The 15,759-nt window shown below is 41.7% G+C and overlaps 1 protein-coding gene across 4 annotated transcripts in view; it reads left to right on the top strand.

The window, feature by feature from the left end:
• The window catches only part of RARG (retinoic acid receptor gamma), a 172,665-nt gene extending 157,862 nt beyond the window's left edge, over window positions 1–14,803 (top strand). For 2 of the 4 annotated variants that reach the window (XM_066584226.1, XM_066584227.1), the window contains 7 exons: window positions 1,986–2,127; window positions 5,140–5,220; window positions 10,011–10,174; window positions 10,791–10,967; window positions 12,175–12,379; window positions 12,785–12,943; window positions 13,959–14,803. In XM_066584226.1, the coding sequence (XP_066440323.1) occupies window positions 1,986–2,127; window positions 5,140–5,220; window positions 10,011–10,174; window positions 10,791–10,967; window positions 12,175–12,379; window positions 12,785–12,943; window positions 13,959–14,149 (1,119 nt within the window). In that variant the 3' untranslated portion in view covers window positions 14,150–14,803. The remainder of the gene's footprint in view (window positions 1–1,985; window positions 2,128–5,139; window positions 5,221–10,010; window positions 10,175–10,790; window positions 10,968–12,174; window positions 12,380–12,784; window positions 12,944–13,958) is intronic. The other 2 variants (XM_066584228.1, XM_066584229.1) reach the window with 1 other exon arrangement.
• The last annotated feature ends 956 nt before the right edge of the window (window positions 14,804–15,759 follow it).

Below are 15,759 nucleotides of genomic sequence, written 5' to 3'. Positions count from 1 at the left end.
TAGGAGGATTGCTTTAAATGGACAATACCTCTTCGTCATAATGCTGTATGAAGGCAAAGAGAGACCATTCTGCTCTTTAGTATAGACCAGTAGGGACTCTGTTTGCTGCCACCGCGTTTTCCCGAAAATAAGACCTTGTCGTATATTCATTTTTGCCCTAAAAGAGGTACAGGGTTCCATATTTCAGGGGGTGTCTTATACTCACCTAGCATGCGTCATCCGGGTCCCTCCAGCTGGTCACTGGTGCTCCAGCAGGCTTCTGTGTAGTCCTCAACGCCAATGGAGCATCTCTTGCACAAGCGATTGCACAGATTGGTTCACGAGCGCCGCCTCAGCAAATCAAAGCTGACGCTTGATGAACCAATCACAGCCGTTCAATGATGTCATTCAATGAATGACTGTGATTGGTTCATCGAGCGCCGGCTCTGATTGGCTGAGGCAGCGCTCGTGAATCAATCAGACCAATCACTTGCTGGGGTATTCAAGCCCTGTTACCAGCAAGAAATGCTCTATTGGCATTGAGGCTTGCTAAGGCTTATTTCGGCATAGGGCTTATATTTTTTAGCCCCCCCTCCCCCATTGACTCATCCCCAAAGATCAGGGTAGGGTTTAATATCGGGGTAGGGCTTATTTTCGGGAAAACACGGTATGCAGGTGCTATATGCACAAAGCCCAAGGATGGAAGCACAATTACTGAGGTAGATAACAACACACAAGCATGTGTACAATATAGAAATTCCATGTATGTGAAGCACTCTGTTGGCTTTCAAGCAATGACCCCAGTGCTGATAGAAAGGAGCACTAGCTACTAGGCTATACTTATGCAAAATAGACTTTAGCAGTCATCTCAGTTTATGTCTACAGACGATATATACCCAGAGTTTTTAGCATATCTATCCAACAGAACATTGTGTAAATAAACCATATACAAAATACACTATAGAAATGGTTTTCTGGGAATAACTTAAGCAATCTTTCAAATTATGATAATTATAGCATCCTAAATCCGAGACCATTGACTTCACGTAGACTGGCCTTCCACATGAAATAACTGCCAGCCAAAAGTGCTCATTCTGCCAAAAGCTATTTTTCTTGACTCCTACCACTAATATGTACACAATGCTTGGCCGAATGTGCATGTTGTCTTCAACGGAAAGCCATTCCTAGGTCTTCTGGTAGAACTAATAGGATTGAGCATGTTGAAATTCAATATGCAGACCCTTCTTCTCCCGACATTCACCATCAAGGAAAGCCAAGAGATCCATATACACATTAGATCTTGTTTGATCCCACCAAAATCAACCAGTCCGCCAAGTTTTCCTTAGGACACCTTTAGTCATGAGTCGGATAACCACTGCTTCCACCATGTCAAGGCAGCAGTAGACCTTGATTTTTCTTGCGGTGATTCTTGATCCCTTTATCTGACTAACTCTGTTTCACCCCTCTTTTCCTCTGTCATTGTCTCAGTATCTCCATCTGTTAAGAGTTTTACTTTCCCCTGACTCATTTGTCTCCCTCTCCCCATGCCATCGCACATTCATCATCTGTGTCTATTTAGAGTAATCAATGATTTCGGCTCAGTATTTGCTCCGTTCTCTGCACCACAGAGGGTGGTACGTGTTCAAACAGCTCTGCTAGAAAAAAAGAGGCTGCTTCATATTTAGAAAGGAAACATTCCTCTATTTTTTCAGAACATTTTTTCCTCGTGATCAATAGCCAGCGATGTCTTGCTTTGTTTTCCTACTCGCCTCCTCCGCTATGATCTTGGAGTTCATTCTTTTGTAATTTCGGTGTCACACATACGCAATGTCTCATCCCATTGGACGTTACCTCTACCATTGTGTTTTTGTAGCTAACTGTATTTGTCTCCCGCACACTTGTTCCTATATAAATCACTCCCGTCTCATTATTGGTCTTCTCTTCACTCCTTTTTGTCTTGCACCCATCTCATCCGTTCACCTCACACCCTTCCCTCTGTCTGGCAGGGTTTCTTCCGTCGCAGCATACAGAAGAACATGGTCTACACTTGTCATCGGGATAAGAACTGCCAGATCAATAAGGTGACACGAAATCGCTGCCAATTTTGCCGACTACAGAAATGCTTTCAAGTCGGGATGTCGAAAGAAGGTGAGTTATTGTAAAACGATCAATAGTACGAAGGTTGTAAAGAGTAAAATAGACAATACTGTTAAAAGAAAGGGTCAGAGCTTTCACACCAGAGGCTGACACGGTTAAAGCTATATATTCTGCATTCCTTGTAATCCCAGCACCTCGTTTGGTCCCTTGGGCGCTCGTCTAAATAGATTCTTTACACAGACAGGCTCCTTGGTTCTGAATTCCAGAAGGGTAAACATATACTCGAGTAACAAGTGAGCCCCACTGCCATCATCAAAGTGTGAAAGCCTTTATTCCCGTAATTCCATGGGGAAGAGATTAAAAGAAAACGGGCACAATTTCACCCTGTTAAGCGAGTCCTGTTTATTGACATATATATTACATCAAGTATACTCTGTTGGATAGGTCATGGCAACATTTCAGATCTTCTCTAGATTTATTTCCTTTGGATTGACATTTTATACAATCCGTTGGAGCTGTTTTATGTGAGACATTAATATGGTTGCTACACATCATTGTTACATATTATATTATTATTCATTTCTTTACATACCGTGTTTGCCCCCATATATAATACCCTGTCTTATATAAATTTTTGCCCCAAAAGAGGCATTAGATCTTATTTTTGGGTCATGTCCTAAAATACTTACCTAGCAGGCGTGGTCCGGCTCCTCTCTCTGGTCTCCGGAGCTCTGCGCGCTTTCTTCAGTCCTCGGACGCCGACAGAGGATCACTTCCTGGTTATGAAATTCATAAATCCCTCCTCCAGGAAGTGATGGCTCTAATTGGTTCTCGAGCTCTGCTCAGCCAATCAATGCAGTGCGCGGGGAGCCAATGTGATGGCTGTGATTGGTTCATCGAGCGCTGCATTGATTGGCTGAGCAGAGCTCGAGAATCACCCAAAGATGGGATTTATGAATTGGCCAATCAATGCTACGGCTCAGCCAATTCATAAATCCCGCATTCTGCAACGCGATGGCTGTGATTGGTTCTGCGACCACTGCTCAGCCAATCAATGCAATGGACTGCGCCTCCCAGATAATGTATTGCTTAGTTTTTTTTAAAGGTAATTTAGCTAGGGCTTATTTTTGGGGTAGAGCTTCAAGCCTCTCCGAAAATTACGATAGGTCCTATTTTCAGGGAGACACTGTATTTTTTATTTTCACTGATTGTTTAAGGGCTCTTTTACGCAAGCCAATAAATCATTCAGATACCCACATCCAGCAAAAATCTGAACGATTATCGTTCAGTCTAAATGCATGCACCAACTGAACGATTACAAATAAATCCGTTCGCCGTTCAGTTTCTGCATGCATAATAAATGAATGATAAGTCCATGTAAACAGGCAGTTGTTTGTCTATGAATGACTGCCTGTTTACTGTGAATGGAGGCAGGCTGGAGCAAGTCCTGGCCCCTCTGTTCACTGAGCGATGATCGTTCCTTGTGAAAGCACAGAAGTGATCGGCGATGGGATGACATCTGCGCTCAACGGGTCCTCACATGCACAAGTACCCTTAGTGTTAAAATCAGAGATGATAGTCAAAGTACTGTAGATAAATACAATTAATTACAATTATATTGGGATTTAACATCTCTGGATTTGTTTACATAGTTTTATTTAGTAATGTCCTAAAGTGGTTCTTGGTAAATTGATGGTATGAAAAAAGTGTTCTTGTTAGGGTGGCTTTACTGTGAATCAGAAAATAGAGGTAGAGTACAACGGAGATCTCTTCCAGCTGCCAGCATCCATTCACAGTGAACAGGCAGTTGTTTAACGGTGAGTGACTGCCTGTTTACACTGAACGAAAACTTCTTTTCCATGAGCTGAAACAAACTGACTAGCGACTAATAAGCGATTTCTCGCTGTGTACCCTGTTGAGTCCCACGCAGCACTTGAACAATTTTTTTGGCCAATAGTTGGCCTGTGTGAAGCCACCCTAAATTTGTGAAATTGGTAGCCTATACTGTACCTCTGTGTGCATTTATATAGAAATGCACAGAGGTTTCTTATCTCTACAGACTCTACTGAACATGATTAAAGGGGTTGTCTCTGCTTGAGACAAAGAGCTGCTCTGGTAATCCTAGCCTCTCCATGAATTAGATAATGCTATATTTCCCCTGCAGCAGCTACTTCTTTTATGTCCCACATTGTAAACATATCCCATATCCATAGGATAGAAGATACGTGTTGGGGTTTAACCTCTGGGACCCCACTAATTAGGAGAATGGGGGGTCCCATGTACCCACTATATAAATGGACTGGTAGCCAAGCTTTCAAGCTGTCGCGCTATTCATCTCTATGGGAAGATTGCCGAGCACTGTACTCTGATTCTCTAGTCCCATAGAGATGAATATAGTGCCAGCGCACATACTCGGCCATCTTTCCATTATTACGTATCTCCCGTTCTCATGATCAGTAGATGTCCCGGCAATTGGATGCCTATGAATCACATAATCCTCATGTTGGAAGTGCTATGGATTTTCCACAGCCGAAAATCCACAGTGGAAAATCCGCACCAATTTGGGCAGATTTGGACATGGATTTTGGAGGTGAAATCCGCACTGGATATACACAGCATCAATTGATATGCTGTGAATTTTAAATCCACATGTCAGTTCTGCTGTGGATTTCATGTGGAATGCTTCCGCACTGCGTGGATGAAATTTTTAAAAATCTCATCTACATATTTTGTACTGTAAATGTTGCAGACTTTCCATACTTGAGGACAAGAATTGAGAAAGACTAGAGCAGTGCTGGTGAACCTATGGCATGCGTGCCAGAGGGGGGTGCTCAGAGCCCTCTCTGTGGGCACGCGCGCCGTTCGTTACTAGTACTACTAGACTACGGTGACCAGACATCTCGATTTTCGGGACGCCTGGTCACCATGAGGGTGATTACTAGCTGGGGTGCCACGGCCTCCCAGCTGGTAATCACTCAGTGACACTGCTATGGGTGCACAAACTGACAGCAGAGTGTGCACACAGGATCCTCCTCCCCTGACCTCTCCTCCTTGGTTCCACAGGAGGAGAGAAGAAGGGAGGAGGAGTCCAGGTACATACACTTCCAGCCGCAGCAGCGCCGAGCAGAGGAAGAAAAGGAGGAGGTAAGTATATCAGTCTCAGTGGGGCGCTATTACTACTGGGGGTACTGTGGGGGTCATTATTACTACCAGGGTCGATATAGGGGACACTATTACTACTGAGGCCACTATGGTGGTCACTATTATTTCTGGGGACAATATTAGGGACATTATTACTACTGCGGCCACTGTTGGGGTCCCTATTACTACTGGGGCCAAAATAAGGGACACTATTAATATATTCGGGACAATATAGGGGACACTATTACTACTGAGGCCACTATGGTGGTCACTAATAATACTGCGGTCACTATGGGGGTCACTATTACTACTGCGGCCAATATGGGGGTTACTATGGAGATTATTGACCTGTACAGAGTAATCTAGATTAGAGAAAAGACAAATTTCTCCTAAAGCTCTTTTACATGTGGAGAACATAGCTGTATCGTTGTGTGTGTATATATATATATATATATATATATATATATACATATACAAATCTGCTAAGGATGACAAGAATGTGTTATAGTTTGTACTGACAACACTCCAATATCGCACATAGTTTAATATGAACTGAATAGTAGCTGGCTGTCTTAGCAATGTATTTATTGCTGAACCTATTTAATGCCTGAACTTAGGAATGACTTGTAGCAATATATATATTTTATTTCTGATGGATTCATACAGAAAAAAACTCCTCTGAATGCCTTTGTATGTAATCAGAGGCATATGGATATGCGGTGCGGCCACATCGACTTCTTTGGGAACCATATTATGGCTCTGTATGACATTAAGGATTTTAACAGTTTGACAGTCTTGGTTTTTATCACTCTCTTACTTTTTTTACCTTCTTCTTTCCCTTGGATTGTAGTTTTTGTAGTCACTAATCCCCTCTTATAGCCTCCAAGTACCTGTGGGGAACATTCATTGTGTGTTGTACATTGCTTGGCAAAAACTAAAACTGTATAATGACCGTAAGGATCCTATATTTGTACTGCGGCCATGTGTTGGTGTACCCTGTGTATGTTCTCAGAGTAATCTCGCTTTGACTTGTACAGCCAAGTCTTTATCACTGCTTACTCTTTTCCTATCTGTTTTCCTGTTTCGATTTTTGTACATCTCCTATTATCTCTAGTTTTTAACTCTTTTCGGTTTGGTCTTGAAACTTTTATTCTGTTAAATGTGGGTTTGTTCATTCTTTCTCCCTTTCTCTGTTTATCATATGCTCTTGCTTTTTCTCCCCATATTTCTCTCTCTCCATCTTCTCCCTTCATAGTCTTTGTGCCCTTCTCATGCTATAAGTGGGTTTCCGGCGCCTGGCTTCCTGTTGTTAGGGTCCCGCACACTTTATCCCGAGGTAAAAAGGAAGTTCACAAGGAAATGTGTGAGGAAAGTCAGGACACAAGGGAGTAGGGTGAGCGAGAGTAACGCTGTGACATGTACAGTAGTAGGGAGAACTACAAGTGGGGTGAGAAACCAAACTAGATTTTACAGCTGATTTGGCGCAATTAATAGTTATTAATTAGATATTATTATCTTAAGTGATTGATATGCTTTTTACATATATTGGTGTAGCTGTCAAATAATCACATTTTTATTCCATTTATATGGGGCTATGTAAAAAAAATTATAAAATAGATAGATATGAGATAGATATCAGATGGAGAGATAGATATCAGATAGATAGATAGATAGATAGATAGATAGATATGAGATAGATAGATAGATATGAGATAGATAGATAGATATGAGATAGATAGATAGATAGATAGATAGATGGATAGATAGATATCAGATGGAGAGATAGATATCAGATGGAGAGATAGATATCACATAGATAGATGGAGAGATATGAGATAGATAGATATGAGATAGATAGATAGATAGATAGATATCTGATGGAGAGATAGATATCAGATAGATAGATGGAGAGATATGAGATAGATAGATATGAGATAGATAGATAGATATCTGATGGAGAGATAGATATCAGATAGATAGATGGAGAGATAGATATCAAATAGAGAGATAGATATCAGATAGATAGAGAGATATATATCAGATAGATGGATAGATAGATATCAGATAGATAGATGGAGAGATAGATATCAGATAGATAGATAGATTATATAAAGAGAGGAGTTGAACCCATAGTTCTTGCTGCATAATACAGTATAAGGGTGCTCAATAATGGGAGATGTGTCATTGGCACTGACGGAAGCCATATCGGCACAAGTAATCATTTATTCGGTCAGAATCACTCTTTTTTTTATACTTTTTACACATGGAGTATTCTCTTTATAGAATACCATGCATATAATTGATAATAGGCTTATTTCTATCAACTGTAACCCTTTTTTTGACCACATTTCATTACTGCTGGTCAATTTACTAAAAAAAAAAAAAGATGGACATTGTTTGTCATTTTGTTCTCTGGGTTTCTATAAATAAAGTTAGTTATGCATTAAAAAGTTAATTAAAACAAGCACATGATCAGTTCAAAGTTTGCAATAATATCTTTATCCTAAAGCTCATGCAGTTTGAAATATGTCTTCTCAAAAGACATATTACAAAGTTTGAGTGAGTCTTGTCATCATTTCTGTCCTTTTCATGTAGATCCGGAGAACCCCTTTAATCCGTTCATATTTTATCATGTCTTTACACGACTGCTCAGACTTAAGTGTTCTGACAAAGGGGTCGCTGACCTTTATACAGTAATTCAGTATTTTCTCCAAATATTCTACCTAATGTGATTTACTAACTTGTCTGAGCCTCGGTGAAAACAAATGCCCAGTTTGTCTTGCCTCTCGGTAATGTATACAGATGTTGGTTTTTAGTAAGATATATGGCAGAAAAAATGAAGAAGAGACTAGGGATTTAAAAGAAGAGAGAAGTCATCCATCTCTGTCCCCCGCAGTGCTTCCAACCTACCACCTGCAGGCAGGGGCAGAGGTCACGTTTTAGGGTTAAAGTTCAGGTCGAGAGGTATTTTGTAAGGGAGCTGAGACAGCAGACACAAGACTAGTATACTTCTCCCAGAACGGCTCGTCACTCCCAGAAGCGGAGATTAATTGTGATAATCCTTTTAAAAAGACATCAGACGATACTAGTGTGGCCGTAGACAGATGTCGCAGAGTTTGCTGCATCTACGCTTGCGCTCTGGGCTGCAGTTAAGGCTGAATTCAGACGGACGAGTGCCATTTTCGTCTGTTAAAAACTGACTGTTTTCTATGAGATTTTCATGCAATTTTATGCGTGTGAAAAATGCACGTTTTTATGGCGCATTTTTCTCTGCTCTGCATTTCCTTGTTCATTTTTCTTGCGGTCCCCATAGTAATCCTATGCAGTCCCTATTGTAATCCTATGCGGTCCCTATCCCATTCGCTTGAAAATTGAAGGCTAATCCCAAAGCGTGCAATTGCAATGCATTTTTTAATGCTCTCATAGAAAATAATGGGTGATTCTCGAAGAAGGACATGCAGTGATTTTTGTAACTATGGCCAGCTTCACACGGACGTATTTTGCATGCATAATATGCATAGAATAGAACCATTTATGTCAATGGGTTCGTTCATATTTCCGTATTTTGGTGCACACATTTTCATTGTGCAAAAAAGGATAGAATATATTATATTTTTTTGAGTATTTGTGCACCAAAGGTCCCCTATAGAAGTCTATGGGGGAAGCCGGCCTATCTGTCCAAAAGAAAAATTGCGCGCATGAATTAAGACATTCAAATGAATACGTTCTTTTCCCTTGTGAGTTCTGCCCATTTTGGATTTGGACAGAACCCGCACAGGAAAATCACCCATGTGAAGGGTGAGCTAAGAGCTCATTCACATGGGTTTCATCATTAACCACATGAAAAGGGAGGCCACACACAAGAAGCATTGGTATTGCTATATAGGGTGCACAAGTTGCAAATGCACCTGGGATTTGGACTTGAGGGGTCAAAAAGGGTGATATGGCCACCAATGAGGACAGCATAAGTGTAAGTCACATGTAACTACTGGGGCCTGGTACAGATCTTGCAATGGAGCCAAGGAACGTCAAGTAGGACCTCGGACAAGGAAGAATACGTATTCGATATTAGGGTACATATATTCATCTGATTCCTGTTATCAGCTGCTTAAAGGGGTTGTCCCGAGGCAGCAAGTGGGTCTATACACTTCTGTATGGCCATAATAATGCACTTTGTAATATACATTGTGCATTAATTATGAGCCATACAGAAGTTATAAAAAGTTTTTTACTTACCTGCTCCGTTGCTAGCGTCCTCGTCTCCATGGTGCCGACTAATTTTTGGCCTCCGATGGCCAAATTAGCCGCGCTTGCGCAGTCCGGGTCTTCAGCAGTCTTCTATGGAGCCGCTCGTGCCAGAGAGCGGCTCCGTGTAGCTCCGCCCCGTCACGTGCCGATTCCAGCCAATCAGGAGGCTGGAATCGGCAGTGGACCGCACAGAAGAGCTGCGGTCCACGAAGACAGAGGATCCCGGCGGCCATCTTCAGCGGTAAGTATTGAAGTCACCGGACCGCCGGGATTCAGGTAAGCGCTGTGCGGGTGGTTTTTTTAACCCCTGCATCGGGGTTGTCTCGCGCCGAACGGGGGGGGGGGTTTAAAAAAAAAAAAACCCGTTTCGGCGCGGGACATCTCCTTTAATAAATAATAGTGACAGGAAATGCTGTGAGCCACTGACTGTTCTGTATAGGATCATATAAAGCCTTGAGATTGACATAGATCGTTCAAAGGCATGAACAAGAGAGACGTGTGCCACCATACATTCTCATCAATGGCCTGAATTATGTTTTCTACAGCTGTACGAAATGACAGAAACAAGAAAAAGAAAGAAGTAAAAGAAGAGGTGGTGGTACCAGACAGCTATGAGATGCCGCCTGAGATGGAAGAACTTATTCAGAAAGTCAGTAAAGCTCATCAGGAAACCTTCCCTTCCCTCTGCCAGCTGGGCAAATACACTACGGTAAGAGATAGAAGATTCGAGAGAAGTTAGATCTGTGAAAAAAAACAAACATGAATGCCTATTTTTCGATTAGTATGCCAAAAGTAGGCTAATCACTAGTCCGGAGTAAGAATAGTCTTAAAGGACCCCTTGAGTTGTAACTGAGCAAAGTGATTAGATGACATTGGGTGATATCGGGGAGATAGGCATGATAGGCCATAGTAGCCAATCAGATGGACTACTTTGATTGTGGTATACTGGAAAGCAGCATTTTTTTCTCTCTTGACAATTTTTCAAACTGTGATCTTGATGGACAGATGCCACTAGTACATTTCAGCTGACAAAGTAGCCATTTCAAAAATGGTCATACATACTATGGTCCAATGGTCATACGTACATGTCCAATGGTCTAATCCGTATGGGGGCAGATGGGAAAAAAGGAACCGAGATATTGGATTTCAACATGCCTGCTGGTTCCTCCAAGAGATAAGTCACTACCGAGCCAAATGTGCATTTTCATGGGGGGAGTCGAAAGAGATATCTGTTAACTGAATGAGTGTTGGCTGACAACTAATCCAAAGTATGGATTCTTGTTTTGGTTTGTCTCTTTTTGGTAACCGTTCCATGTCTTTTACAGAATTCCAGTGCTGACCACCGAGTGCAGCTGGACCTTGGCCTATGGGATAAATTTAGTGAACTTGCCACCAAATGCATCATCAAGATAGTGGAGTTTGCCAAACGTTTACCTGGCTTCACTACATTGACCATTGCCGACCAAATAACCTTGTTGAAAGCCGCTTGCCTTGACATCCTGGTGAGTAGTGATCTTCAAAGTGACATACTTAGGGCTCCCACCCACTGGCGATTTTTTTTCCTGCGATGTTTTGCGTTTTTTCTCAAGAGCAATTAGTATAGAATGTGTTCTTGTCCATCTGGGGTTTTTTTCCGTTTCGTGGGTTTTTTTCCCATAGGAACTGTCAGTTGCATACGTGTCCTTATTTTTCTCTTAATGCACCCACGATTGTCAATGGAGGGCTGCAAAAAATGCGCAAAAACGCCACGTTTTTCACGCGTGAAAATCGGTAACGCAAGTGGGTAGGCGCTCTTAAAGGGAATTTATCACTAAATTTGAGCTAAGCTTATGGGCTGAAAGTAGGTGATCCGTTGAGTCTGGGGATGTAAGAGTTATACTTACCTCCATGATCGTTCCCATGGTGTCAGCGCTGGAAGCCACCGCTCAAAGCATTGAGCAGTGCTGCAAAGTAGTCCGCCCATTCTAATTTTATAATGGGTAGACTATTTAGCAAAGGTAGCTTTCATCGGTGGAATGACCCAGGAGGGGGGGGTAAGTTTAACACTTACATCCCCAGACTCAGCAGGTCACCTACTTTCAGTTCATAAGTTTAGCTTATAGGGGTAAAAGTAGTTGACAGAGTCTCTGCTGCCACTGTACAGAAAAAGTTTCTTTTGACGAAGTTTCCATTTCTGAAGTGACATCTTAACCTGCATTGCTTATCACACAATATTTGACTTCCTGCCCAAACATTCACACCACTGACATTTACCGCAGCCTATCAAATGAATGGCATGGCACAGATACAGGTAGTACGGTAGTTTCAGTCATTACTAACACAATTTTGTTTTTTGACTGCTGAATGTGCATACGAAAGTCTTACAAGTCTAGCGCCTAAAAATCAGTGACTCACGATGTCCATGCAAAAAAACAGCAAAACAAGTCCATATCTAGTTTATCGCAGAACATTGCGCAGTGCAATCTGCAGATCTTATCTGTGAAGTGTAATCACTGAGCAAGTATTACAGCACCCTATGTGACCATCGCCGAAATTCACTGAACTTCCTTGCCTTAAATATACTGTAATTCTTCATTTCTGAAACTCTCACATGTGTCACTATATAAGACCTTCTCCATATGTATACTCTATACTGCTTATACCCCACCAATCTCCTATGTTGTCTATACTGCATACCATATAACACATTTCCTGTCCTAATTTTTCTAGATGCTGCGAATTTGCACACGTTACACTCCAGAACAAGATACCATGACTTTTTCCGATGGGTTGACCTTGAATCGGACTCAGATGCACAATGCTGGTTTTGGTCCCCTCACAGACTTGGTTTTTGCCTTTGCCGGCCAGTTGCTCCCGTTGGAAATGGATGACACAGAAACAGGACTTTTGAGCGCCATCTGCCTAATCTGTGGAGGTATTACAACCACTTTTTGAAAAGAAAAAAAAGTTAAATTTCACACTAGTTTAAGCACTGTCTACAGAAATGATGTGCTTCCTATAACACCATGTAAAATCTGTGTACTGTTGAATAAGCACTGTCTATGTATGGTATGACAGCATAAAGGTTTGGCTGTATGAGGAAATGCCACATATTCTGAAGGACTTTTGAGTATTTCATAACCTAGAGGAAGTCTTGTGTAGTTAGGGTTATTAACATGCTTATTAAGCATACTAATTAATCCAATAACCTAGCCATTATGCTAATTATGGCATTGATATCTTCATGCTGCACTGACTATGAGCAAGGAAGCTGATGAGCGTATTTTTTGTACTTACAACATCATGGTATTAATTCTTGCACTTGCATTCTTCATTATAGATCGGATGGATTTGGAAGAGCCAGAAAAGGTAGAAAAGCTCCAGGAACCATTGCTGGAAGCTCTTAAATTTTATGCTCGAAGGCGAAGACCCAACAAGCCATACATGTTTCCTCGTATGCTTATGAAAATCACAGACTTACGCGGAATCAGCACCAAAGGTAAAAAAAAGAGTCACTAAAATTACCATGTGCAGTTTAAAACCATTTATAATATACCAGATATCATAGTCATATGCCATATATTCAGGGGGCGTAGCTAAAGGCTTTTAGGCCCGGGTGCAAAAGTTTTTCTTGTGGCCCCCCAACTTCTCTTAAATCCTTAACGCAGAGGCGTAACTTGAAGCTTCTGGGCCCCAATGCAAAACCTGTAACAGGGCCCCCAACTATAATGCTTTATTTATAGTACTGGGCTCCCTATTTGGAGAAGAGAGGCCTTATGGGCCCCCTAAGGCTCCTGCGCCCGGGTGCAACCACATCCCCTGCATCCCCTATAGTTACATCAGTGCATTTATTGACTATTTGGAAGCCTGATATTGAATATATTTGTCAACTGCTGAAATGGCTAGCTTGTTATATTAGACGAAACAGCAAATCTTAAAGAGTTGAATGAATTTTCAAAAACTTTCAAAGGCAGCCCAAGTCTTCATTGGCTGCTGCTTTGCTGTTGTTTGCACCCAGTTTGAGCTATCAATTCAATTTTCCATATATATTTTCCTATTTTTCTGCTGGCCTGCTATTTGTAATCTACTTACAGGTGGGAGATGTGTCCTAAACCATCCATTCTTCCAGTATTGTACTGACCAGTACTTCTACTCCCACCCTTCCCATGCATAACCCTCTTCCAATCATCTGCAAGGTAGCATCTGAATTCCCGCCCCTCTGTGCAATTTCCTCATGTCCCTGTTACTAGAGAAGTCAAATGCTTAACAACAGGCAGTGGATACTAAAGCTGCTGGAAAGACAGACCCCTAGTCATAGGCGGCTCAAACTTGATTTTCAGCGGTAATCTTTTAATGCAAGTATATTACAAGATTGATGATACACACATGGGCTGTTAGGTGAGCAGAAGTTGTGTGAAAAGCTAGTAACTATTTAAAAGTCACAAGGATTACATAGCACAGTTAATACTACCTGTTTCTAAGCTGACATAAATTTTTCATTATCTTTGTCACAGGTGCGGAACGGGCAATCACATTGAAAATGGAGATCCCAGGACCTATGCCTCCACTGATCCGGGAGATGCTGGAGAATCCAGAGGCCTTCGAGGATGGTGCAGACACCCCTAAACCCAGCGAAGCCCCCTCCAGTGAAAGCAGCGAGGGCAGTCCTACAGAGGAAGATAGCAGTGGTTCCAAGACTCCTTAGCCGTCCAAACATTAAGGGAAGAATGATCTTCCTTCTTGAACTTCTCCAAAGAGCCATAATGGTTTCAACCCTGATATATGAGGCATTCTGGGGTCAGCCATAAGCAGGGTTATAAGCCTTGTGTAGTGCTCAATTCTGCTCTTATTTACTGATGCAAAAAAGCCTTACTCACTGAGAGGACTGGAATGGGACTTCACAAACAGCAATACAATACCCAGGACATCTTGGGGGCAACTTTATAGAAGTGATCTAAAATATGGGCACAGCAACGTAACCCCCATAATAAGCAATATGTACAGGAGCTATTAATGCGTCAACTTGAACTGGATTATTTTAAGGAGCCCTCTCCACTCAGTATTTTGCCAAAGATTTTGATGACCAATAATCCTCCGCTAAACAGACTATGAGACAGGACGATCGGCTGAAGAGCTCAGCAGTGTCAGCACAATACCTTTCCTTGAAGTGTCTGAAGCACATTGGTCTGCGTGTGTACATATGCATATACATATATATACAAGCACACATATTTACATATATGTATGTGCGTCATTAAATATATTTGCTATTGCAATGTTTTTATGCTTTTATTTTTTTTTCATTGGCTGAACGAGGTCACATGACTACAAATAAAGCCTGTTATACTTTACAATGACATCAGTGGTGTGGATTCATTGATTTTAGGGCAGTTTGATTTCCAGTGCTCCATGCATATGGGCTTAAATAGATACAGCACTTTGTACAAACTTGTGCTTATGTGATAGTCAATGTGATAACTAGTAAAAGTGCAAATCACTGCTCTAGTAACAGAGGAACTGAGACTGATTACAGTAAGCAGGGGTGGGGGGGTCTTTTTTCTTGCTGCAGTCTCATACTGCCTATAGAAGTCTATGGGGAGGAGGGGAGAGCTGTCAGAAGAAGACGATGGCAGAGTGACTCCCACAGATGCTGCTGAAGCTCATAGTAAGTGTTTACCACTTCACTAGTACTAGAATCACATCTACACTGCTCAGTACAGCCATACACTATCCTCAATGATGCTGTTACTTAAGAGGATGTGGCAAAGAGAGATAGAGAAGAAGATATCCTGCTTTACTATGTATGGGAGACATCATAGCAGCTAGCCTACACCCACCAGCTCAAGGAAAACTGAGAATTAGAGATACAGTCTGCAGATGGGAAAACTGGTGAATAATGTCATATACAAATCATAATGGCCACAAATAGTGTTATTCCTCATGTACAGATACAGTAGCTTATCCTGATAATTTGCCTGGAAGTGTGGGTACACTTTAAATATATAACCTGAATTAATGACAAAAACAAGTGCAGTAAACTGTACCAGCTGACTGGCAGAGGAGAGGAGCTTTCCTATGGCAGCCGACAATCTACAAGATAAATGGGGAAAGGACAGCGGGTGAAGGTAAATACTGATATAAAGTTGTGTAGTAGAGGCAGCATTATTGCAGATTGTAAGCGTTCCTGAATCAGGTTGATTTTGAATAGTGGGGGAGAAGTCTTTGAGACGATGATTTGGAGGATCCGACAAGAGTGGAGCAGTGAAAAAGTTCTTGCAAGGATAGGAAATTAAATGTGGGGAGGTATCGGGAAAT

The sequence above is a fragment of the Eleutherodactylus coqui genome, chromosome 1 (genome assembly GCF_035609145.1).
Source record: "Eleutherodactylus coqui strain aEleCoq1 chromosome 1, aEleCoq1.hap1, whole genome shotgun sequence".
Lineage (NCBI taxonomy): Eukaryota > Metazoa > Chordata > Amphibia > Anura > Eleutherodactylidae > Eleutherodactylus > Eleutherodactylus coqui.
Note: the sequence above shows the minus strand (reverse complement) of the source record. Positions and strands in the feature narration are given on the sequence as shown.